General features: G+C 35.7%; 1 protein-coding gene across 1 annotated transcript in view; it reads right to left on the reverse strand.

The window, feature by feature from the left end:
• Positions 1-27,898, reverse strand: part of LOC140141985 (ras-related protein Rab-27A-like) — a 147,902-nt gene that overhangs the window by 13,221 nt on the left and 106,783 nt on the right. Inside the window, exon 3 of the mRNA XM_072163883.1 lies at positions 24,592-24,674. Within this exon, the coding sequence (XP_072019984.1) occupies positions 24,592-24,674 (83 nt within the window). The remainder of the gene's footprint in view (positions 1-24,591; positions 24,675-27,898) is intronic.

Consider the following 27,898-nt stretch of genomic DNA (forward strand, 5'->3'; position numbering starts at 1 on the left):
TATCAGCTGTAGATAGCAGATAAAGTAGAGTGCTATCAGCAGTAGATAGCAGATAAAGTAGAGTGCTATCAGCAGTAGATAGCAGATAAAGTAGAGTGCTATCAGCTGTAGATAGCAGATAAAGTAGAGTGCTATCAGCAGTAGATAGCAGATGAAGTAGAGTGCTATCAGCAGTAGATAGCAGATAAAGTAGAGTGCTATCAGCTGTAGATAGCAGATAAAGTAGAGTGCTATCAGCAGTAGATAGCAGATGAAGTAGAGTGCTATCAGCAGTAGATAGCAGATAAAGCAGAATGCTATCAGCAGTAAATAGCAGATGAAGTAGAGTGTTATCAGTAGTAGACAGTGGCGTAACTACCGGGGGGAAGAGGGGGGCAACATGCCCCGGGCGCTACCCTTAGGGGGGGCGCCAAATTGACCAATTCAGTATCGATTCTGCGCCCCTCCAAGCAATGAAAGTCAAAATTTTCGCGCGCTTCGCGCGCATTTGAGCACAAAATCAATTGAAAGAACATTTTAAGACTGATATTCAACTTCTAGTAACCAAAATTAGTTAGTGCTAGGCCTTACTTGTCCAAAATTTCCCTCGCTCCGCGCGCAAAGTGTTTCAAGAATTGCCCGCGTCTGGGGGGTGTAGGGCGCAAATTTTGTTTCTTGCCCCGGGCGCTACCAACCCTAGTTACGCCACTGGTAGTAGATAGCAGATCAATTAGAGTGCTATCAGTAGTACGAGGTAGAAATTTAACACTAAACCGGACTCTTAATGTCAACCATAACCCTGACTCTGATCCAAATACCAATCTAACCAAGCTCAGTATTAGAGAAACATCACAGAAACCTAATAGCTCTTATAACAAGTCATCATCTATAACAGCAATAAGCATTGAACATATTGCTAAGTAAACATCTATTGCCCAAAAGGCCAACTTGTATTGTTTTAACCAATCAACCGTAAGCACCTGATGAGTTCATTCTAAATCAAAATTGAAACTATACCCTCCCAGCAAAGCTATATCTGTATCCGTTCTTATTTAGTAACCTGCTATTGACAGCTTTCATTGTTTTCATTGTGTTAACACAATCAACCTGTTACCGACTGAACAACCCAAATGATCACAATTATTATTAAAGCTCTAGATGCTTTTAGCTTTTACGATAATTGCTTAAGTCATTTTTCAGTAGATAATACATGAAGTATATAGTATGCTATCAGCAGTAGATAGCAGGTTAAGTAAAATGCTATCAGCAGTAGATAGCAGATGAAGTAGTGTGCTATCAGCAGTAGATACCGTAGAAACCCGTCTATAAGGAATAGAAGCGACTGTGATGATAGCATATTTCACGCTAGCGCCCTCCACAATATTATATCATTATGGAATTTGAGCAAATCATTTACCGACACAAGCAGGTATACAATGTATTATTTTATCTTTATTTAGCATCTCACGAGCATAGCTCACTTGGCAAGGCATAAGACTTTGGTTCTTTAGATCGGAAGATGGTGAGTTCGAGCCTCATCACGGTCACACAAACTTTTATAAACAAAATATTGTTCAAACTTTTCATTTATATTTTCTTGCATTTTCTAAAGACTCCTTTCGTGATCATTTTTTTCATATTTAGTTTAATTTATTCTATTGTTTTTCTTTTATTGTTTCTTTTCTTTGTCTTTTTTTCTTGTTTAATTTTATTTTTTCTTTATTTTTCTTTGATTCATATAATATTGGCAGGATAAGGAGAGGAGGAACTAAAGACCCATTCAGTGATTTGCTCATCCGGACGATCGTAAAAATCATCAAAATTCACCTTTGTCATTGTCATAGATGTGGTAACATAGCCTGCTAGTGGTTCAGCAGAAAACCGTGTGACACATAATATACATTTGGCTACATTTTATTATACGATAAATACTGAATTTATTAAACATGGTAACAAATATTCTCTAGCAGATCGGTTATACGATGGAACTGGTAGGCATAGGCCTATTATAAATTCGGGATATTAAATATCTTCCTGACGAGACAGATCTGCGCATGTGGTCAAAGACGATTCCTTACTAGCCACAGACCGTCCGCTGGAATTAGTTGAATCGCTATGGCTGTTGGTCGGACCTCTCATCTCTCCACATCGATTGTGACCTATCCCGACATTGCCCTTATGAACTCACATCCTCCTGTTTTATTTCAATACGCTGGCGGTTACGTAATAATCGGATTAACTACCATAGCAATAGGTGAAAACAATTTTGAACATATCGCGCTGCGCTACAAGCAGGTTACACTCATCACCTGTACTGTGAAAAGACCAGTATTGTATTCAATCTATGATTGCAGACATACACAGTACAGGTGATGAGTGTAACCTGCTTGTAGCGCAGCAGCGATATGTTCAAAATTGTTTTCACCTATTGCTATGGTAATTAATCCGACATCATAACTTCACCAGCGTATAATGGCCGAATAAATTCTGACCATCACTTGGCTTGTTGGATTCGTTTATACTACAATTCGCTGTCAAGTGACGTAATAATCGCAATAACTACCATCAAGCAGATTGCACTAATCACCCGCGTATGTCACCAAACATAGATTGAATACCACTCTTTTCATAAATACTAATCTTACATGGCGAGTGATTAGCATTTCTTTGACAACTATGGTTTAATGCATAGGTGCCACGTGAACGATGAAGTGCAGGGCTATATATTGAAATTGTATTCATCAATTGCTATGGTAGTTAATCCGATTAATTATTAGACGTAGAACGCTACGCTTAAGTATGGGTTCGTCGTGTACAAAAAATAGTGTATGTCCATTGCTAGCTATGGTAATTAATCATGTTATAGTGTTTACATCACTACTTCGGTGAAGACAAGAGAAGTGTGCCTTCTCTACCAACGCCTGTGATGTAATAGGTGCAAGCGAAACAAAATTGACTGACCAGAATAGTTTCCTTTGTCAGATGAATTGATTGAAGTTTTTGAAGACACTCTATTCTTGATGGGACAATAGATTCAAATATGGAATAATTATTATTCAGCATCAAGTGGTTACGTAATTCTCTTGGTTACCGGATCACGCTACTTTGGTATGCCTTCGAGTGCCATATACTTTATGTGGTGATCATTTCGATCGTGGTTCATTACTCTAGCGCGTGATCCCGTTGACATAGTAACATTACGTAACTTCGATACTGAATTCCTCATCTATTTTTTTTTATTGAAAAAACTGCAATTGTGGCAACAGAACAATATTTATTTTGATTTCATTTCAAGTAGAAACAAAATCGTGCTTAAGCCAAAAACGCACCCTACCTCAAGAATTGGGATGGCACAAAGGTGCAACATAGGTTTTTATTGCAAAGACGAGGACAGACAAGTAGTTACAACACATCTGTCTAACCGTGGGTTTCGCTATTATTTAGAATAAATGCTTTTACTAGTTTCTATAAAACCACAAAATTACTAAAAAAACTATAAAAAAACTAAAAAAAAAAAAAACGCACCTAAAATTAAAAGTAGAAAGGTAGATTTGAAGAAAGATAAAAAGAACATGTCAAAAAGTTAAAATTAAACGAGAATGAAAAACGGAACCGGTGCCCGGACCATGCTCTCTCAGCATGTCTTCAGTTCCAAAGTCTGACGCTCTATCAATTGAGCTATACGATCCTGATATACTGAAAACAGTCGTTATTATGTCAATACAATTGATTGGTGTTACAACATACTTAGATGGAATGCATAGCCACCCAGTGCCAGTATATATTTGCTCAAACTCCAAATACAACAAGCAACAAGTTTATTGAGGGCGTTTCTTAGGTATATCCTTGTAGACGGGGTTTTACGGTAGTGGATGAAGTAGTGTGTCATCTGCTATTTTAGCTTTTACAATAATTGCTTTCATTTTTTGATAATTTGAGACACATACAAAATATGGTTCAAGCATGTGGCTTTTCGAAGTATTGCTGAATTTATTTCTTATTCTTCATAAGCTTACTTCCATATAACCAATTAAAAGCATATTTTTATAAATTATGCTAAAATGTCCTTGACTTCAGCTACAATTTCTGATATTTTCGATGAAAAAATTATTTTATTGCTTCACAACATACTGTACACACAAAGGTTTCAGAATAGCAAATTAAATTTCTGGCTATAGATAACTAGGGTGCAAGTCCAAATCCTGGTCATAGTGAACAGATTCCCCTTCATCTAAGAATGAATAAATTGCAATCATCAGTGGTGTACCAGGGGCTGCTCCTACCCGGAGTGAGGGAGCTGGAGAAAAGGTGAATTTTGCTCCTTCAACAGCCCAAAAAGGTTGGCCTAATTTTTTTTTCGATGGTTTGCAAAAAGTGAAGAGCAAAAACAAAACAAAAACCTTTTTGTGGTAAAATAGCTTGAAATGCTTGCACTTTTTTTCAACTGATCCTTTTCACATAATTTGGAAAGATTATTCAGCATATTTAAGCTTACCAGTAATACCAAATTGATTAGTTTGTATTAAACACTTGAGGTGGTCAATACTAAATCTGGAAAGGTGACCTTTACGACGCAAAGCAGTAAGCTTGACCATTTTTATGTTTGTAACCCATAATTTGGGTGATTATTCCATAACTTTACAGCAAGATAGTGAAAAGCACATAAACCAGAATGATGAATTCTACAACTAAACTATAATACAAACATACTGTACCAGAAGAGCTCCTCAAAATGTATCTTAAAGTATTTGCTAACACAACCTTTGGGCATTACATTGTCCACACTACTACGTGACTAAAGCCTAAAAGGGCATCACTATCAGATGGCACCTTGCAAAAATGTGAACAGAAATTGGATTTAACCAAAATAATGGCAGATATTAGTGAAACCATGCTCAAAAGGTTAATTGCAGTGTGACACTGCCTAGGGTGAAAATGGCAGTCATGGGACATTTGAAGGCAATTACACGTATTTTACATGTTATCCAAGAAAATCTGGTCCTCTAATCTGTGTTGTTTTGTTGATATGCGTTGATATTACTGTGTCTTGTTATTGCTACAAAGTACAAACCTGATCATATCCCTCTAAATATAATCAAGATACAGTGGTCATAGCACATCTGAGTCAGTTTGTATATTCAATTACACTATTCGCCGATTGCACGGTCATTTCAAAACAAGGTTCTACCAGCAAAGTGCATGATGTGTCTGCGTCATCTGTCAAACGCAAGCTTTAATTATCGTGTACGCTTTGCAAAAGCTTTCTGGCGCATTGCTAGAAAAGAGTGAGAAACAAAAATGCACATTTTGCACATGCGCTTGCAGGGAAGACCTTGTTTTGGTGGCAAGATGGCAGATTTGTGCAAAGGACGAACACCCTTGACTGGCTCTCAGAATGCTAATCAATTTTCTGCAGTTTTCACTATAAAATTAAAGTTACTTTATAATACCATAATGCAGGGATTGCCTTTTGAGGAGAGCGAGAGAGCAATCACTCTCTACTGCTCTCCTTAAATCTGACATAGGAGAGTGATTTTTAGCTCTCCATAGCTGACCATTCTCTCCTTACACTCTATTGTAAATGCTCTAAACAGCTCTCCTTGAAGGCTCCAGAAGAGCTATTTAATGCTTTCCTGCAAATTTCAAAAGACACTCCCTGCATCATGTGATACATTTTGCAAACATAAATCAATTCACCACTTTTAAAAGGATCAGTCATTTACTTTATCTTTAAACAAGAGTAAGATTCAGATGTGATTTTTGGGATCAGATTATGATTACAGGAATTATACAAAACGAAGACATTCAAGAAGATGGATGACCTAGATATGATTACCTAACAGAATCAGACCAAATATACATGTAAGCCTGGCATGACAAGGCACAACGACAAGGGAAAAATACTGGTTAGTGCAGAATCTCTTGGGCACTGCTTAGCACTGATCAACCAAAATATTTTGATCTTTGGATAAGATGCTCTGGCGACAAGTTTAATTGGCATACAACCCAACAAACACAAAAATGCTTTTAAGCCATTATAAACGGGTTATAAACGTATTGTGGTTTCATTTTAATAATATTTAAATTTCGGGTTATATAAAGGTCCTGAAAACATTTTCAAAACGTTTATATGCAAAATCACTAACAACAACATTTTTAAAAAGTTGCCAAATGTTATTGCAGAATGGTTTTTGGCAAATATTTTGTGAACACTTTAATAACATTATGTAAGAATGTTTTGATTTAAGTTTTCAAAAATTTTCTAATGTTATTAAAACCTTTCAAACTTTTTATATAACCCAATTTTCAAACGTTTTCTGCAAAACGTTTTGTGTTTGCTGGGAAGTAGGGAAACTCCAAAAATACAACAAAAACAAATTATGAACTTTACTCAATTTTTTTTTGTCTTCCAAATAAGGTAAAAATTGCATGTAAACAGATCAGACCAACTGTTTGTTATAAAGTGCCATCTCACACAGAACACCATGTCTCAACATCTCACTTCACGGTGTTAAAATCAAAATAGACGATCGTAACTATCTGAAGCAGTTGCCAAGCTAACAGTATCATAAATGTAAATTATATCACAATGATACATCAAATTTCCTTGTTTTTGTTTAAAAAATTCATGTGGACTTAATAATTAACTAATATTTCCTGTAAGCTAATTCCTGTCAGTTTATGATAGCTCAAGGTAGAAACTCCTGAGCATGAGTAAAATCCAAATTAGTGCTTCAATTAACTGATATTAGATAATAATTGAAACTGACACCTGCTGTTACACAAGCGTAAATTAATGTGGCGGTATCATTGATTAAAAAATATTTCAACTTTGTAAGCACTTTTTATTTGTTGTATTTTGTTTAAATGGGAAGGCATTGAATCAACTTCTGATGTTTGATTAACCAGCAAACACAAAACATTTTCGATATCATTTGCAAAAGGTTAGAAAAAGTTTTCAGAAAATGTTTAAATGTTGGGTTATATAAAGTGTGTATAAAGGTTATAAAACATTGTCATAATATTCAAAAACGTTTTTTGGTAACTTGCTACAAATATTCTAACAAAATGTTATTAAAGTGTTAACAAAATATTTTGCAAAAAATGCTTGCAAAAACAATATTTTTACAATAAGATTTTGAAAACATTTGAAACATATTTTTGTAGTGTGTTTTCATACAAAACGTTTAAAGACATTTTCATCACCTTTATATAACGTGACATTTAATGTTATTATAATGTCTTTATCAAAACTCAAAAATATAACCTGTTAAAAATGTTTCAAAAACATTGTGTGTTTGCTGGGCAGAGAGGATATCTTACCATTTCCAGAATACTTAAAAATTTGATACATGATCACTACTTTTACTTTTTACAGGTTCCCTTTATTTTCATTTTCAGAACAGACTGGCTAAATGTGAGTTGATAGTCAAGAAATAATAATAATATTTTGCCAGATATGGATAAGATCTGTTCAGTAAGGTATAACTAGTCACTATCGACCCATGTTGAACTAGATAATAAATCAGTACAGGAAATTAAACTGGGAGAAATGCATTATGGGAAGTGCTGGATATCTTCCCTGATCTGTGTGTTTCTTCTGAGCTCATAGAAATCACACCATTGTGCAAGACACCCACGTAAATACAAAAACAATAAGCGTAAATGCAAGCAATCTTCACAAATTCTATTTTTAATCTTTCATGATATATTTATTATTGGATGATCCATCAAAAAGTATGAGAAAAATATGACACATGTAATCCATCATGCGTGTGGTCAGACAGACTGCTATATGGACATACAGTTGATAATGAATTAGAGAATTTTTATTTTGACCATCCTCTACCGTGTGATAGACGACAGACAGGTCCAATATTATGAGTAGTGGACCTGCCTGTCGTGTATCATAGGTAGAGGATTGTCAAAATAAAAATTCCTATCGTTTGTTCTCATTCTTAATCAGTTAAATATGATTTTAATAACTGTAAACTATATTTCAAATCAAAAATTAAGTTACCGTCATAAAAACTCCCCTTTTTCTAAATGAACTAAACTTATTTACAACTTCACATCTTTTGTTGCGCGTACTACTAGCGCGTGCACATATTCTGCACTAATCTACGCATACAATGTACCTCTATGAGCGTGTTATGCGTTATCAACATTCATGATGAAGTGGGGTCGTCTACAGCCTGATAGACGACACCCAAAATCATGCGATTATCTGGAGACATGGGCGTCAATCCATGGGGAAGGGGGATTGGGGACGTGTCCACCAGCTTTCGGCAAAATGACCCTTTTTTGTTCTTTTTAGCAACTTTTGGACAATTCAGGCTGATTGTCCCTCCACATTTCAAGCCAGATTGGCGCTTGAATGACTGGAGATAAAAATATATGGTGAACTCCTCGTCTCTTCTCCCAGGGGTAATTGACACCATGCAATTGAGTTTGCATGATTTACATCCCGGTTTAATCATTTGACCTCATATGAAGTCATATAAACTGATATGGTATTCAACAACATGTCAGAAAGACCAATTTACTTAATGCCAGGCTATCAAACGATATGAGGCTGACATCCACCATATTTAATTTTGAACTTGAAATCCCATTTTGACTTCCAATTTGGTTAAACACTCTTAAACTACCGTATTTTCCAGAAACTGTCTTTTCAGTGGCGGCGCCAGGAATTTTTTTCTGCTGGGGGGTGCAGTGAGGGGGAAAATTGCGCAAAATTGCAGCAAAAAGTGGTAATTTTCGTAATTTTGGGTTTTTACTGGGGGACAACAGGGGGGCAAGAGTTCTGACTGGGGGCATTTTCCCCCTCATGCCCCCCGTGGCGCTGCCACTGTGCCTTTTACAATTAAAATACCTGCTTTTGAAATGAATTAGTTGCAATGTTTAAGCTACTGCACACTTGATTTGCGTATATTTTGAAAACAATGTTCTCCACATCTTATCAATCACACTACTCAATAGCATCACAAATGTACTTCAATCAAGATATACCTCTACAGATATGAACAAGACACTTCACCTAAGCCATTCAATTAAACACTTAAGTTATAGAGGCACAGTACTAATCCTATAAGCCATATATATACTTGTATAAAATGTTGTCTCTCTGGGAACTAATGAGTAAATCTGAGCATCCATGATCTGAGCAAATGTCAGACATTTTCTGTAAGTTAAAACTATTTGTTCAATATTATTAGGGTTTTTTAGCTTTCCTGGTTACAAAAATAGCATTTAGATACAATAATGTATGCATTAAACCAATATTCAATTATAAATGCAACAATTTTTGTGACAGTTTTAGTAATTTATTGCATATTCCAAATTATCCCAATTTTTATTCTGCCACATCTTTTTCAGAGAACTGGGTGCCATGTTCTTGCTGCCTTTCAGAAGTTCAGAATCTATTCCATAGACAATAGTCTATTTTAATCCTTTGCATCTTTATAATTGAACAAACATTTCAACGCTAGCTCTTTTTTATAAATAGGTATGTGTAGTCCAATATTTTTAATAGTTATTATTAAACAACCTTTCTGAGATACCATTGTCAGAAGGGAGCGACCTACTTGGTCATTCACATCTTCATAATTAAACAGCTCTTTTCAGAGGCACATCCTTCAGTATGCAACATGGGCAAGAGATAGGCTGCATGATTAATTTTGTCATAATGGAGTAGCTTCCTTCAGGCCACTATTAAGGGATCTAAAATGGGCGTATTATTGCGTTTCGACAGTATTTTTGTGGGACATGAGAGCACCTCGGACCTATCGAATTGCATTCTGAATACTGAAGCATGTCTTTCTGATATCAAATTTTTGAAAATCACAATATAATACAAATTTTATGACAAATTATAAAATTTGATATTTTTCAAATTTTGATATATAACAGTCCTCTAAGTAAATTATATAAATCTAATGATATATTCTTAAAGTGTATGTAGCAGGGAGGAAAAGCCGACGGTCAATTGAAAATTTTGACCTTTCATATTGAAAATATGGATTTTTTTCCCAAAAGACCTAATTTTTTTTGATGTTTTGGGAAAAAAATCCATATCTTCAATACGAAAGTTTGAAATTTTCAATTGATCGTCGGCTTTTCATCCCACCTACATACACTTTAAGTATAAATCATCAGATTTATAAAGTTTACTTCAAGTACTGTTAAATATCAAAAATATCAATTTTTAATGATTTGCCATAAAATGTGTATTAAATTGCTAATTTCAAAAATCAAAATTATTTGATATCAGAATGACATTCTTCGTATTCAGAATGCAATCGATATGTCTGATGTGCTCTGATGTCCCAAAATAAATACTGTCCAAACGTTCATACCCCAGCCCTTAAGGGCAGCTGGACAGTATTTATTTAAGGGCTGGGGTATGAACGTTTGGACAGTATTTATTTTGGGACATTAGAGCACATCAGACATATCGAATTGCATTCTGAATACGAAGAATGTCATTCTGATATCAAATAATTTTGATTTTTGAAATTCGCAATTTAATACACATTTTATGGCAAATCATTAAAATTGATATTTTTGATATTTAACAGTACTTGAAGTAAACTTTATAAATCTGATGATTTATACTTAAAGTGTATGTAGGTGGGATGAAAAGCCGACGATCAATTGAAAATTTTGACCTTTCAGTATTGAAGATATGGATTTTTTCCCAAAACACCAAAAAAATAAATTAGGTCTTTTTGGGAAAAAATCCATATCTTCAATATGAAAGGTCAAAATTTTCAATTGACCGTCGGCTTTTCCTCCCTGCTACATACACTTTAAGAATATATCATTAGATTTATATAATTTACTTCGAGGACTGTTATATATCAAAATTTGAAAAATATCAAATTTTTATAATTTGTCATAAAATTTGTATTATATTGTGATTTTCAAAAATGACAATTATTTGATATCAGAAAGACATGCTTCGTATTCAGAATGCAATTCGATAGGTATGAGGTGCTGTCATGTCACACAAAAAATACTGTCGAAAAGCAATAAACGCTCATTTTAGATCCCTTAAGTAAGCAAAACAAAAAGTTACACAACTCCGAAAAAGCTGAATGAGACATTCAATTGCAAATAAAGCACATCTGCATATTGCACATTTTTTAAACATTAGCCTAACATAAAGTTTAACATAGAGATTCTTTTTGTGACTGAGTAGTGTATTGTAATTCACATTCTGTGAATGTGTCTCACAATGGAATACTCTTAATTATGGATACATTTCACAATTCATAATTAAAGCATCTTGTTTGAAGCAATGCAACATACCCAGTCTAAATTATTGAGGTGCCTACATATTCAAATGCAAAATTCAACAGATTATCTGCCATGGGTATATCTGCCATGGGTAGGACTGTGACAAAGTGATGAGCTTTCTCATCAATCCTCATGTTATGTTAGGACTGTGGCAAAGCAATGAGCTTTCTCGACTGGTATTAGTAGATGCATCCACATTTAGTGCTGCAACAAAGCAATGAGCTTTCTCATCAACTATATAGTATCACACTGGGTTTCAGAGAAGAACGGCAGTCCCTTGCTCAGATTAACCCAAGCGCCCTGTTAATGAGCAACATACACAGAGCTTTGTGTTCACTTCAATGGCGCAGATCTGCGCCAACCAACAATTTGACGCAGATTCGCCAATCAGATTATCGGTCTGTTGCTATGATTGTCAGAACCCCACTTCTGTGTTTACGCTCTGCATGCTCTCAAAATGTAAACAAGTGCCATTCTTCTCTTATAAAAACTGTAGCAGATGCATCCACAAGCAGGACTGCGACAGAGCAATGAGCTTTCTCATCAACTAGTATTAGTAGATGTATCCACACGTATGACTCAACAAAGCAATGAGCTTTCTCATCAACTAGCATTTATAGTAGATATAACCTCATCTTACGTTGAGATCCCTGAAAGCTATAACATCTGTCAGCAAGATCCAGTTTCTGCTGTGTCTTATTACTTCATATTACCACAGTAATACTACTACAGTAATACCAAATACCCACTACACATACAGGGTGGCCAATTTTACTATTTACTACAATACAATATATCAAAGGTACACTCAAAGGCTGATCAAATACTATTGAAATGGTAGTACAAGACAATTTTCTCGCTTCCTGACACATTTTGCTATTAGCATAGCCAGATTTTCAGAGACGGCGAGGAGGGGAGGAGGGGTGACTGAAGGATGACATTTTCCTAACATTGCTTTCTTTGTATGACTGCTGTAGAAGTTGCTTTCATCTGCAGTGAGAATCCCAGTAAACACAAAACTTTTGACAGAAAATGTTTAGGTTATACAAAAGGTACAAAACATTTCAGGAATCATTTGTAAAAACTTGGAAGCAAACCATATGTTTAGTGTAGACATAATATTTTGAAAAATTATTTGCCAATAAACATTTTGCACCAGCATTTTGACATTTTAGAATGTTGTTGTAATTATATAACATTTTTAGCTGTTTTCATGACCTTTATTTAACCCCACATTTAATTGTCATTAGAAATGTTTTGACCAAAACCAAAATGTATTTATGACACCTTTATAACATTTAATTTAATTTTTGTTTATTGAGATTTCACTGTGATGGCTCTACGGCAGTCTCATAATTTTACTGATTGCTATCTAATGAAGATAGCATTTTATTGCTGTCTAAGCATGGACTGTGTTTGCATTTTTCCCATAGTTGCTTTCTACTGAACACAGCAACTTATTGTAACTGTCTTCACAACTGCTTTCTACTGAAGATAACACTTTTCATATGTACGAGTACATCTTCTGAAGATATTTTAATATTTAGTGCACTTTTCTAATGAGTAGCAGTTTTCTGTGCAGATAGTTAATTGCTGCTATTAATTCAATGTTTAAAACCTTCTCTGATCCCCACAGACAAGTACTACCTACAGCTCATACATTTTCCCCATTACCACATTCAGTCATCAAGTACATAATGATAATAAATGACAAGTGCTCGTTAAAAGTAGGAGCCTCATTTACCCAAAGTCAGTGTACAAGGCAAACTTGACACATATAAATGATCATACAACACATCAAATTGCTGTTTCATTATCCATGAAACATAAATCACCTCTACAACATTATTTGTATTACACCTATTACTTATGAAGTGACAATGACCTAAATTTCATCAAGGTTATCTACACAGTGAGCCAAATCTAGATTGGTTCGGATCCACATAGACTTGGCACCCCTATTGGTAAACACCTATATGTGACAATGACCTTTTTCTTCTTGCGTATGTACAACATTATACACCAAAGTGCAGTTGTACTGGGTGAGAATAATTGTACAGATAAAGAAATCTGCTAGAGAGCACCATGTGGACATTTCTATAATGACCCACGGGGTATAGTGATATAGCCAATGGAGGGCAAGGGCCCATTTTTGACCATTTTTGTTTTTCCCCCTAGAAATTTGCCTTGCCCCCCTCTGAAAAAGTCCTGGCTACGCCACTGACAAAGTATGTGCAACTAACCATGGTGAGGTGACCAGCACATAAATATACCTTCATTCCCTAAATTTCATCAAGATCATCTATACCGTGAACCAAATCTAGATTAGTTCAGATCCACATAGACTTGAACCCATATCAATGCATCCATTCATAAGGGTAATGCTGAGTGGCAATTCATGACAGATTACCCTTGTCAGCAAGGTCCCTTCACACTTGCTGCTGCACACACTTCTTTTATTGCATAAAAAGAATCGGGGTCACATGATGCAATGCAGCTTGTTCAGGTGCTGAAATTTCATGACATGATTCAATTTGCCAATCAGAACCTGTCTTCTGGGTAGCACTAACTTGCGCCATAGAGTCATGGACACATTCTTGAAGATTTTGGTACACAAAATTATCATTTAGAGGTTGAAAAACCTAATGCAGTAAGTAAATCATGGAGAGGTTGCTAAATGGTCGTTTGAACCCCTTATTTCTATTGTTTGGATCCATTATATTGAACAAATTTCAATTTGTGACCCCTTTTTTGAAAACCTACTGCTAGCCCTGCCTCGATTCCATATAAACAAATTACATGTGCTACATCAGCAAACAAGTGAGAAGGAACTCTGATGTGCATCAAAACAAGATGTACAGATTACACATGGACTCTGTGACTCTGTGCCTTGATGGATATTGCAGTTTCGGATAGATATAGATCCTCAAAGGGCCGTGTATAAAGCAGCTTTGTGATCTTTGGACTTGGGTATCAAAACCTCATAAATCATGCTTGACATTTTGACGGTACTGCAACCTAATATTCTATCCAAGTAATTTTTAAAGCTTTAAGGATTAACACAATATCATGACTTTAAAATGTCTTTTTTTCAGGATTTTTAAAATGACCTGCACAAGTAAATGACTGAATAGATTCATCAGGTTTGTAGATAAACAGACTGAATAGAGCTGAAATGTTTCAAAATCAGGGGTCTTTCAGTGCTCTATTTTGGTCAAATTCAGGGGTCTTTCAGATCTGCACGGTCCAAAAAAGGGGGTTTCCAAGGGAACATACCCATATGGTCATTTGTGTTAAGTGCCACCACCCCCCCCCCCCACCACCCGGTTTTAATCCTTAATCCATTTCAGTGGAATGAAACCATGTTTTTGTTATCTTTGCTACATATATATATATTGGACCCAAAAACAGTAAATATGGTAACACTGCCCACCAGTTATAGCAGTTCAATCATACGGTTGGTTTGACTGTTGCAAACCCGGGTTGCAAATTTGATTGCCGGTTATGTAAACACAGCTCCACAACTCCTTGATATTAAATGACATTTTGTATCGGGTCAAAAGAAGACTTGGAAACAATAAAATTGGAAAGATTTTCTCTTTCTCTGGCAAAAGGGTCAGGGAGAGAAGGACAACATGTAGTAAAGGTTGATTGAGGACAGGATTAAAAGTAGGATATGGGTTGGAATAGGTAACAAGACTTATATTGTTGAGAGAAGCATTATGGTACAAGTTAGATGGTACACCCCTTCAGTACGAAACCCGTCAGTCCGAAACACCGCTACACCGAATTTTAAGCTTACCTAACGCTTACCCTAAACCTAAACCTAACCTTAAACGTAACCCTAACCATAAAAATTCGGTACTAGCGGTGGTTCGGACTGACGATGTTTCGGACTGACGGAGAGAGACGCCGGTTAGTTTGGGATTGTGAACATGAATCGCTTGTTCTAACATTTCTCGTTTCCAGTCAAACTACGAGATTCTAAAATAAAAACAGCAAACATTGTTCAAGTTAATGCAGCCATTTACATTAAAGTCAGTCTGGAGAAAAGAAGGTTCCCTGAATTTCTCTAGAAACAGTTTAATCTATATATTCTTTAGGCCAAACAAGAAGAGTCTTTCAAAAAGACACAATTCACGGATCAGGTGTATAGTAATTTGTTCTAACTTTCCATTTTCATATCTAACCTACTCGGCACTGATCTTACTATAAATTAGTGATTTGAGGCATATAAATGATACCTACATCCTGACTCTGGCTTATATAACTTGAGCTCCATCCAGCAAGAAACTCATTGAAATACAAACTTTCAAATCAATTACACTATCATACCATGCAGATAATAACCTTGGTCAATAATTATTAGGGATCCAATTAAGATAAGCAAACATTACTGGGTAGATAACAGGAATTAAATGTTGTCAGTTGGAAGGAATTGAGTAAATCGCCCGTATCAAAATAGCAGTGTATTTTTCATATATGCAGTAATATGCTCAGCCTTATCACAAAATAAACAATAGCATTAACCTTACCCACCAATCAGTAAAGCCTATTATAATCATGTGATGGCTCAAACCAATAGTAAACATGCTTAGAAAAAAAGGTACAAAAATAGTCCTGGCTGCCATTGTCTCAATACAAGATAATATGTGCTAAAAAGTCCTTGTCATGTGGGGCAGGATTAGATAAAGGGATACAAACCTGGGTATGAGACATTAGGAATTATTTCCTAGTCTCTTAACCACAAGGTTGATGGGCTACAATAGATATTTAACACACAGTGTATGTAAGGGATAAACTGTGCATATGAGATATGGGTTCAAGTGGGGAAATGTTCACTCCGTGAAAAAAAAGAATAGATTTGATGTCCCATGGGAGCTTGAAATCTAATGCGGTATGCATTTTTTTTTTTTTAATAATTTGAACAACACCAATTTTGGGTATTCTGACCTTGGAAGTGTTCAGACTTATGTTTAGCTGGAAAATAGGCTACATCTAGCATTACAATTTCGGAGTTGCGGTGCGATCAGAAACAAAATTGAACATTGAACATTGATTTTACGGCCAAATTTCATTAAAATGTAAAAAAAAATCAACTTCTGCAATTTTGCTCGAGCAAATGCACAGCATAAATTAAATGCACATGGGGAACAGGAGATATATCTATATTTTTTGTCAAGTAAAATAGAGCACCCTCATGTCTTATGGTGTGTGCTTTCATACACAGGTATTTTTTTATATACTCTTGGCCTTTCTCCTAGAATTGAACTTGTGAAACTTTTTGGTGTGACAATATTTAAGGTTTGGTTTTTGGTTTTATTTAAGGGATCTAAAATGAGCGTTTATTGCGTTTCGACAGTATTTTTTGTGGGACATAAGAGCACCTCAGACCTATCGAATTGCATTCTGAATACGAAGCATGTCTTTTTGATATCAAATAATTTTCATTTTTTGAAATTCACGATATAATTTCATATTTGTTACACTTTTTATATACAAAAAGTAAATTATATAAATCTAATCATATATTCTTAAAGTGTATGTAGCAGGGAGGAAAAGCCGATGGTCAATTTAAAATTTTGACCTTTCATATTGAAGATACGGATTTTTTCCCAAAAAGACCTAATTTTTTTTGGTGTTTTGGGAAAAAAATCCATATCTTCAATACGAAAAGGTCAAAATTGTCAATTGATCGTCGGCTTTTCATCCCACCTACATACACTTTACGATAAATCATCAGATTTATAAAGTTTACTTCAAGTACTGTTAAATATCAAAAATATCAATTTTAATGATTTGCCATAAAATGTGTATTAAATTGCTAATTTCAAAAAATCAAAATCATTTGATATCAGAATGACTTTCTTCGTATTCAGAATGCAATTCGATATGGCTGATGTGCTCTAATGTGTGATGTGCCCTGAGTAATTTAATTTGATGATTTATCTTTGTTTACAAAGTTACATGAGTGATGACATTTTAGGGGAATTCCCCTCTCAAGTTGAGCAAAACAAGTTGAATCATATCTAATTTGGAATATTGGAAACCCCCTGAAAGTGATGTAATGGGATTTCCCCTCAGGAAGTGATGTCATGTGAAAGGTTAATGTTATAATTAAGACTTTGGAATTCCCCAGATTGAGCATAATGTGAAGGCAGTAAATGGCCCAGAATAGAATGGGGTTTTTCCCAAGCTTGGTATATAATAAGAAAATGTAAACAATGATACACAGTTGATAGTGTTGATCTGGGCTATGCTTACAGTCCAATTCCTTGAAGGAAAGGAAATTACAAACCAGAAATATTTTATGTAGTCAAAGTGCTACTATTTACCAGTGTTGTCGGAGAAGATCTAGAATATGTCAAAGAACGTTATTCTTCCGAGAAAGGAAATATATTCTTCTGTCGACTTGCTGAAGTCTGGTATTTTGATTCAACGCAACTGTCAAAATAAGTGGGGACAACTGCATCGCAGTCCTGCTTCCTGAAGATATTGTGTGAAAGGTGGAAATAGCACCAAGTTTGGAGAAAGCAGCGCAAGGAGTTAAATTTGGAGAACTGCGCAAGGAGTTTAGCATAGGAGAACGGCGCAAGGAGTTTAGCATAGGAGGGCGGCGCAAGGAGTTTAGTATAGGAGAAGTGCGCGAGGAGTTGTAAACGTGTTTGGAGAACACCATTTTCGTGTAAGGATTTTGTACGCAAGGAGTTATCAATGCAAGTGTACAAAGGACTTCGCTGATTGTCGCAGGACAAGTGAATAGGGATATATTACATCAGTCGTCCAGAACATTACAAGAACTTTATGATCACCAAGAAGAAGAATGCTGGCTAAGTACAAAATAGATAAAGAGTGATTATATTTGATTAATGTATATGTGCATTTGTAGTCATTATATTGTACCAAAGGAAACTTGCTTTCAATTAAAGACTTAGATTTTGTTAGCTTAAACGAACAGTGTATTTGTGTTGTGCATTCGTGTGAGTTCGGGTAAAAGGTGATTTTGGCCTTGAGTCAAGTACGACTCGTAACAAATGTCCCAAAATAAATACTGTCCAAACGTTCATACCCCAGCCCTTAAGGATGTCAAAATTGAAATTTCTTTTACTGGAAAAATATTGTACATCCCTTTAGTCATACCATGTTTTATAGTTGTCTTCCGAAGACCACTCCCATATTATTCCCCATATAAAGTTACACAGCAGCTGTATAACATATAGGTAATTTATGACTGGTTTTCATTCTTTAATGCACTCAGCAGTATGAAACAAATGATTTATCAGCCAAATATGATCGCCCAATACTACTACATAAAATCAAGATAAAAATAAAATTACTATATTGAAATATAACAGGAGAAAACTTTTGAAAATGTATACACAGAAACCATATTATTATGGCAATACAACTTAGTATAGTATTAGAGCTAAACAGGGGTAGCGCGAGCACAAAAAATCAAGGGTCCAATTTAATTTTTCTGGACCCTTTGGTACATGCTAAAACCATCATTTAAGGGGTCCGATGAGAATTTAAGGAGTCCATCTGTCCGAAATTCTAAATTTCAGAACTTGTCAAATATTCCAGTGAAATTATTAGTGTTGTTGGCCTATGGTGATTCAAAAGATTTACTGATCTTTTATTTTCTTATTTTTAATTGATGATTTATGCCTCTGTGCATCGTGGAATTAAGGAGTCCATACAGTTTTTATCGGACCCTTTGGTCACATTCAACTTGAGATTTAAGGAGTCCAAAATGGGCAAAATAAAAAAATAAGGAGTCCCTGGACGCGCAAACTCCTTAAATGCGACCCCTGGAGCTAAACCAAAATAACTTTTCTCTATTATAAAAATACAAATCTCATATACAATATTGATTTTCTAATATCTGATCATACCTATTTTTGAAGTATTTTGCTTCTTCTTAAATTCCCAATTTTGAGTTTTACATAAAAAGAAATTATTTACACATTTTTATTTTCACGATAGCAGTGCTGAGGGAAAAGCTCAAATTAAAGTACCCTGAAAATTTCAACTTTTACGATGTTGGTTCAGTAGCTCTTCATATAGCCCTAGCGACAAGATATCTTACACCTCCCACAACGCATTTCTATTTCAATTTTCTGTACTGATTTCTATCCAGTGTAACATGGCTCGATATACCTCAACGACCAGAACACATCCAGATCTTGCAACATGATTAATTTAACTATCCACCCATGTTTACCCAGTTTATTCTCAAAATGAAAATAAAGGGAACATGTACAAAGTATTATAGGAATGTCATTTGATGAGATGAGGGGATATATCACATTGCAAAGGATTCTGGGAAGGGTACGATATCTTCACTAATATATACCCCAGGTGACAAATTGTTTATTTTAACAAATCATTATCATTAAGATATCCTCTGTAAAATGAGTCAATTAGCCTCATTTCCACGTCTTAGGTATGAGTGGGTGGATAATTAGGGGCAATGTATTCCCTTTACCCCACGCACATATCACCTAGCTGGTATGGGGTTAATTAAAATAACTGCGGTACATATGAGATCATGATATCTCACGATAATATATTTTCTTGCGTAAGTTATACACCTGATAATATCAGTTTAATTAATAATTACAGAAATTGGCTCGTACATCAAAAAATTGCATGACACTTCAACATTACTTACAGACTAGCAGCAAATATTGCAGTTTTATCATGTTTTATAGTTTAATTATATCTCTACCCTAAAGACATGTAGACTGATAGATCTACTATACAGTTATGACTGGAACATGGAAAGCATGCAAATATATACCACCCCATAATTAATGCCCTGAGAATGTGCATGAGGTTCATATGCATAGTCCTGTTATGCTTTGCTTGGAGAATGAGTTTGGTCAAGCAAAATATTGTTGCCTGTGTCAATTAATGGTTTACTTCATTGCATTTTCAGACAACATCTCCTTACAAATTCTTTTTCCATATAAAATAATCACCAAAGTATTCGCTTAACTACCACAGCAATAGATGAATACAATTTTTAAATAGATCGCCCTGCACTACACGCAGGTTGCACTCATCACCTGTGTATGTCTGAAATCATAGATTGAATACAATACCGATCATTTCTTAAAGGTGTGAGTGATCAGCATTTTTTTGACAACTATGGTTCAATGCATAGGTAGCGCATGAATTTTGTAGTGTGGGGCAATCTATTCAAAAATTGTAATCATCTATTGCTATGGTAGTTAATCCGATGATGACATCACTTCGTCAGCGAATTCTCATCCTAATAATTGTGTAACTAAGTTTTTTAGCCAAATACTTTTCCCCTCAACACCCTATCGTCATATGTTCATCTACACTGGATATTGACCATTTATACCGCAATCAGTTATAAATTCATATTCAAAAATGGTGAATAAATTGGTTTATGTGACCTTGAATTGCTTTAACTGTGTCTTTGAGTGTTGTTTTTTGTAGACTCACAAAGATTTGTTTTGCAATTGTCATGCACAAGTGTGAGGATACTCATATGTGCATCTAATGTATACAACAGGTGTATCTTGGTTAAAGCCGTGCTACAAAAGCGCAATACGGAAGATACAATTATACCCAACCAAAAATTGAAAAACATTCCATAATCTAATGACCATAGGCACTAACATGTGAGATCCATGTTCGAGACGCAAATAATCAAAACTGGTGGGCAATTTCGCAGCAGGATAACCAACTTACGACTAGTTGAGATTTTCCCCGTTGGTACGGAACACAAACAATCCGCTGAACATTCAAAATGGCCTCTGGTTATATTTTTAAATCATTTGTAAATGTCAGATGCCGGCATGGCTTATTTACCTCAAGATACTGTACGGATAATGTACTGGTACCTGCATGGAATGCATACATGTAGTTGCAATAATTGAATGTACGCTTGCAGTAACAAAAACAGAATAATTTTACCTATTGCAAGTTGGATAACGTCTTAAAGGGTTACCTCCACATTCACTGTGTTTTATCATACAAAATTATTGGACTGCAAACTATGTTTGGTAAGTTGCAATTGCAATCAAATAATTGTTACACTTACAATTCTGTACGGAATAAAACATCCATGGTATGATCGTTTTTTCTTTTCAATGCACAAAAATAAGTCCATCACAGAAAAATTCTGGTCAAATTTCAGACCTTAGTGCCACTGCCACAAAAATACATATTTTGGATGTCTTTAGTAACAATCCAAAATTTCCCATAACTTTTCGCCATTTTCTGCGATTCCTTTTCTCCAATGAAGACACCAGACGAATCATGGGGAGTTTGATTGACAGTGACGTCAGACATAAACCAGTCTTTTTAATTCTGTCTCAGGTTATTCTTTGATACAAACACATCTGAAAAATCCACACAATGTAGAGATAGTTGCCTTCATACATGTTGCATATATGTGACCATCCAGCACAACTGAGCCCTGAAGTCGCCAATCATCATTTTTGACTATTCAACCAAAATATTCTGCATGAAATTAGCTTTAAAATGATGTATATCATGTCTATAGTACTTGACATTTAAGTAGTGAAAAATCAATAAAACAGTCAATAAATCCTTTGTTTCCTATTGTTTATTGTTAAGTTCAATGGAGCATATCTCAATAGTGGCACTGGCGACATCCTGGCTCAGTTGTGGTGGATGGTCACATATATTGTTTCAAGAGCTTTTATTAGCCAATTTAATTATGACATGCTCTAATTTAATGCAAACAAACCGGTAAAAATTATGAAAAACCTGAACTTGTATCCTGGGTAATTCAATGCCTCAAAAATTATAAAAACGCTTTTATACTATCCAGATATTTAATTAAGGTATTCCCTGCTGGTAAACTGATACTCCTAACACACATATTAAGATGCTACTAATTGTCTCCTTACTGATGTAACATGTGACTTGATCAAGCAACAGGAGGATAACGTTGCCAAAGTTTTTTAGGTAAGCTTATTATCATTCAAGTTATATTAATGTGCTCCGTTGTACACACAATGTATACAAGTTCTCTACATGTATATCTGACCATTTACTTTTTACATCATTGTTCTCTTCTTGCTTAATTGAGTCACAAACACAAAAAATATATGCCAATACATTTTTAATGATATAAATTTACATATATTGTAATACAATCAACTCTAGCAATGAGTATGACAATGAGTGCTAAGTAACTCACGCTTTCACTCAATCACTCACTCACTGGATTACTAACTCACTCACTCATTTACTCATTCATTCAAATCAAGGCCCGCGTACACTCAAAACACTCACTTACTCACTCACTCAAGTCATGGCTCGTGTACACTCAAAACACTCACTTACTCATTCACTTAAGTCAAGGCTCACTTACACTCAAAAGACTCACTCACTCACTCACTCACTCACTCACTCACTCAAGTCAAGGCTTGTGTACACTCAAAAGACTAACTCACTCCATCAAAATTTCAGCCATTGCAGATTTACACAGGCAGTACACATCAAAACCCTTTCAATAATTTTAATCAGAATGACCCAACACAATCAAGCCTCTTCCTCCATTAAAAGAGCCCTTCTTCTTCAAGAAGAACGACAACCACCATTTATCCTCTGACAGAAAGAAAGTCTTATTCAGGGAACACTTAATTTCACAACCAATATGCTCATAAATTGAGAACGATAATGACCAACATGAATGGTTCAAGATGACCCCATTAAAAAATCCCTATAGAATGCGGACATCCCTCATTAAAACACATTTCCATTTTGTGAACTGGAGTACCGTCGGCCATTTTGTCCCAGAGAGAATTGACTGGCATGCTTATCACAACAAGCCATTAGCGCTATAGTAGACCATTATAAACATTTCCTGGAACGCAAATCGTTTTTATTATTGCAAGCAATTTAACCAATACAATTCCTAAGGATAGAAATTTCACAATTTGCAATGTTCTGATTTCTGTGTGAAACAGTAGTATTCATTCACAACTTACATTGACTATAACATACTCATGAAGTTGTTAATAAAATTTAGTTTTGACACAAAATTTTATGATAAACTGGCCTCAAAAAGAAACTTATCATTTTTCACAAGGTCATATCTTAAAATCCTGTCCATAAAATGAACAAAAATTGCACACAGGATTACTTCAATACTTACGTACTCTAAACACTGGTCAGTAACCAAACAGTTGCCCAACTGACACAACAGCAAAATGCACCGACATGGAACAGCTTCCTAGACCACATTCACAGCCCAATAATTAGCACCCAACACAAGAAATCTGTGAGTAAATGGAATAGTGTGGAACAAGACCTGTTTCTTGAAGAAAGTGTGTGAAAAGCAGAATCAGCCCCTTCCTTGCACGCATCCTCACAGATTTATTTTGCTGGGTTCCAATTATTAGCCTGTGAATATCATCAGAATATGGTCCCGGAAGCTGTTCCGTGACAGTGCATTTTACAGTTGTGTCAGTTTGACAACTGCTTGGTTACTGACATATGTTTAGAGTAGAGTATTGAAGTAATCCTGTGTGTAATTTTTGTTCATTTTTATGGACAGGATTTTAAGATATGACCTTGTGAAAAATTATAAGTTTCTTTTTGAAGCCAGTTTATATGCAGCCAGCAAACATTTCATCTACTTAGAAAATGTTCATCCCTCTTAAGAAACACAAAGGAAACTTTTTGTGAAAATCTTGTTTTCTTTATATTCCCTGCATTATGAACAGAACAATTAGTCATGCCGTAACAAGTCGAATTGTGTCAGGGTGACTATCATGACATATTTTGCTTACTTGACTCAAGTTGATAAGACAACTGACTTGAGTCAAGTCACCAAACTGAACAGACTACTACATCATTTTCAGTTCACCCAGATGCGGCAGTGATGTCAGTGCGCATTTCATATTGGGACGCAGCCTAATATTGCTAGTGTTCACTCAATGCTTTGGCATACACATGCACACACTTAAGATGCTGCATAGATGCATGCTCCAAACAGCTGCCTCGATGCATTGATGTCACTGCCACATCAGGGTCGAAAATGGTATAGTGATTGACTCTTGATGACACAACCAGCAGGTCTGACTTGACTCATCTCAAACCAATCAGTCAGTGACTCCACTTAACTTGTGAATTGACCAATAATTGATCATACAGGAATTGTGACTCAAGCTTCTGGTGACTTGTTAAAACACTGATAGCCACTGTTGAGAAACTTCACCAGAAATGATCAACAAGATCATCCTTTTAGAAAAGCAAACTTCATGTGGATTTTGACAACTTTGATATCTCTGAACTAACCTTTCTTGTCCTGCTGTATCCCAGAGTTGAAGATGTACCCTTTGACCTCTTGTCATTGTGTCTGCCCCTTTTGGTCTGTGTATCTGGGAGGAAAAAGTAAGAACAAAATAAGAAATTAACAAAAACTACCCGTAATATCCTAGTGATGACAAAAATCATGACAAATGAACTTCATTGAGCTTATGCAAGAGATTGGAATTCCAGTTTCCTTTCTCACGAAGTAAGGGCTAAGAGTAAAATTGTACAATTGTGTTTGGCCTTCTCTCTTTCTTCTTTTCCTTGCTATTTTCTTCCATTTCTTGCTTTGTTTATCAAAGCTATCTAGGCCAGCATGCATTTTATTAGCCTACACTGGCTATACAGGCTTGTGCTTTTTTTTATAGTATGAGCTTGGAACGGTCCATGGATTTCCCATGGATTAGCATGTGTCCCTAACGGACCAACCTGGGTAAACAAACAAACAAACAATACAACATCACATCACTCATGACAGAGCCATGCTCATTTAAATACAAGCTAAATACAACAATGGCATTCATGTCAGCTAAATGTCAGTATTTCAGTGTGAAGAGTTCTGTTTTCTTCCCTCTATTAGTTATTTTAAGAACATTTAATAAAAAAAACCTATTTGTATTCAAGTATAGCAAACTATATATATCAAACTATACTATGAAATAGAATCTATAATGAAAATATTCCATTTATAACACAACAATTCCCATTTTTAAAATTTAATATTTTATAGGTAAACATATGGTTCTAATTTTACCAAAGCAAGCATCTCACATCATATGAAAGGCAGATAATTATATGCAAAAGCTGCATTCAAACAACAAGTCTCTTGATACATACGGCTATTCCAGTTGAAATCCATATACCCCTATAGAAAACATGACTCTAATCTCCTGCACAGGAGGTGTAGATTTCAAATGGAGTCACCCATTCAGGTAACCCCATTTGAAATTCACACTCCCTGTATGGGAGATTAAGGTCATGTCTTCCATAGGGGGTATGGATTTCAACTGGAATAGCCCAAAGTAACTTTCAGGTAGATGTTTGTACAGCATTCATAATTTGCATTTTTATTGCAAACTAGAAATGTTGCGGTTTTCGATGCACGACGTTGATTAGGATGCCTCCACTTTGGGGCAATTGAAATTCGGAAAGACATTATAACAGCTAAATGTATTATAAAATGTCAAACTGTATGACTGGCAAACAAAGATAACCTCAAATGACCTTTGACCTCCATATGTGACCTTGGATACCACCAATACATGAAGGTACCCATAATGCAGCTACAATCCAAGTTTGGTTGCATTTTGCAGACGACGGTGGACTACATTATTCAATGTGGCAACAGCCAAAAGCGTAAACAAAACAGACAATATGACGGCAACACTGCCTGCACGATGGACTTAATTATTTTTCCCGGAGCCAAGATCCGTTTTTTTCTCTTTTTTCCGGGTGGCCCCATTACAGAAAAAAAATGCACAAAATATATTTCCCAGTGCAATATATACATTTTCACATGAAAATAAATAATTTTAAATTCAAAGAAAAAAGAAGAAGAAAATTTTTTAATCATCGCCGGGGATGGGAATCGATCTCGGGACCCTCTGCGTGGGAGGCGAGATCCGTAACCACTACACCACGTAAACTCATTGATACACGTAGGGGAAATTTTCAGTATATATCGTAACATATCGAGCGTTATTCATACAAAAAAAATCAAAAAAACAGTACTTACAATGAGGTTCACTGGCGAACCTCAACGGATTTAGACTGATAAAATAGTGCTTAATAACATACGTACAGTTTTGGAATAATTTGAGACATTTTTGTGTTTACGTGTAAAACCAATGACGACGTCAAAATTGAGCCAATCTTGGCTGCCCCCCCCCTGGCATTTTGGATTCCATAAATGACATTTGACCTCACTATATGTCTGACCTTGGAACACCACCTAAAACGAAGTAGCCAGAGTTTCTGACCATGCCCCACCTATCCTGAAAATCTGAAGTCAATCCACCAATCCATTCACGTGATACAGCATCCTGAGGTATGTACGTACAGTGCAAAAACAGTATGCCTTGCGGTGGAGGCATAACAAACTCTAGAGGATGAAGTAGTGTGCTATCAGCAGTAGATAGCAGATGAAGTATTGCTCTATCAGACATGTCAGAAGTAGATAGCAGATGATGTAGGGTGCTTTTAGTATCAAGTCAATCAGTCTATCTGTTCACAAGATACAGCATCCGGAGGTACGTACTTACGTACGTACGTACATTGCAGAAACAGCTAACCTAGCGGTGGAGGCATACATAAAAATATCACTGCTGTTTCTTGCTACTTTAAAAATTCTTGTATCATATTATTGGTATTGGCTATACAGTCAACAAATTAATGTGTCTAGTTTGCCGCTGCATGCACATTCTTCAGTTTGAGTATCTATGTAGGCCATATTTAATTAAAGCTCACAATTTGTAGCTGTGTCCAATAAAATTCACATGGACAACACCGAATGCAGTCGGCCTAAATCAATAATATCAGTGTTGGAGTTGAGTCAGTTTACCTCATCCAAATTCAAGTTTAATTAAAGTTCAAGTCAAGTCCAAATCTGTAGGATTTGAGTCCAAGTCCCCGAAAATCCCATCCACTTGAGTCCCTGGACCAAGTCCAAGTCCATGACAAGTCAAATTCAAATAATGTCCATATCTGTGCCAAGCCCAAATGCAATTAAAAGTGAATATAAGCCTGAACTCAAGCCCCAATTTGGACTGCGAGCACACATTACATCTGGATCCAATTTAATTATAATTTATAATAAAGAAACCAAACCTAAAGGTGTCAAAATTATGAGAGGCAGAAAATGTAAGCACTTTTTTAGCAACAGGCAATCCACATCTTGTGACCATGGGGTGACCTGTTTCTGTTCGTATAATACACAGAACACTTGCATCACCAAGTGTGAAAGAACTGCACCTAGGCATGTAACTTAGCTACTCCATTTAAATCAGGAAAGATATCTCACCCATCCCAGAATCCTTTGCAGCATGATGCATTACCTAATTTCATTAAATGACACTCCTATTAAGTACAGGTTCCCTTTCCTTTCTTTTTGAGAAAAGACTGGCTAAACATTAGTCAAGAAATAAACATATTTTGCAATATTTTGATGTGCTGTTCATTGAGGCACATTTTGTCATGTTGCACTAGATAGCAAATGCCAAAGGCCCAAAAAGTCCACTTTTTAAACCCCAAAAGTCCCATTTGCTGGCGTAGCGAGTGAAAAAATTGAGGGTTT

Source organism: Amphiura filiformis, chromosome 20 (genome assembly GCF_039555335.1).
Source record: "Amphiura filiformis chromosome 20, Afil_fr2py, whole genome shotgun sequence".
In the NCBI taxonomy this organism is placed as follows: Eukaryota; Metazoa; Echinodermata; class Ophiuroidea; order Amphilepidida; family Amphiuridae; genus Amphiura; species Amphiura filiformis.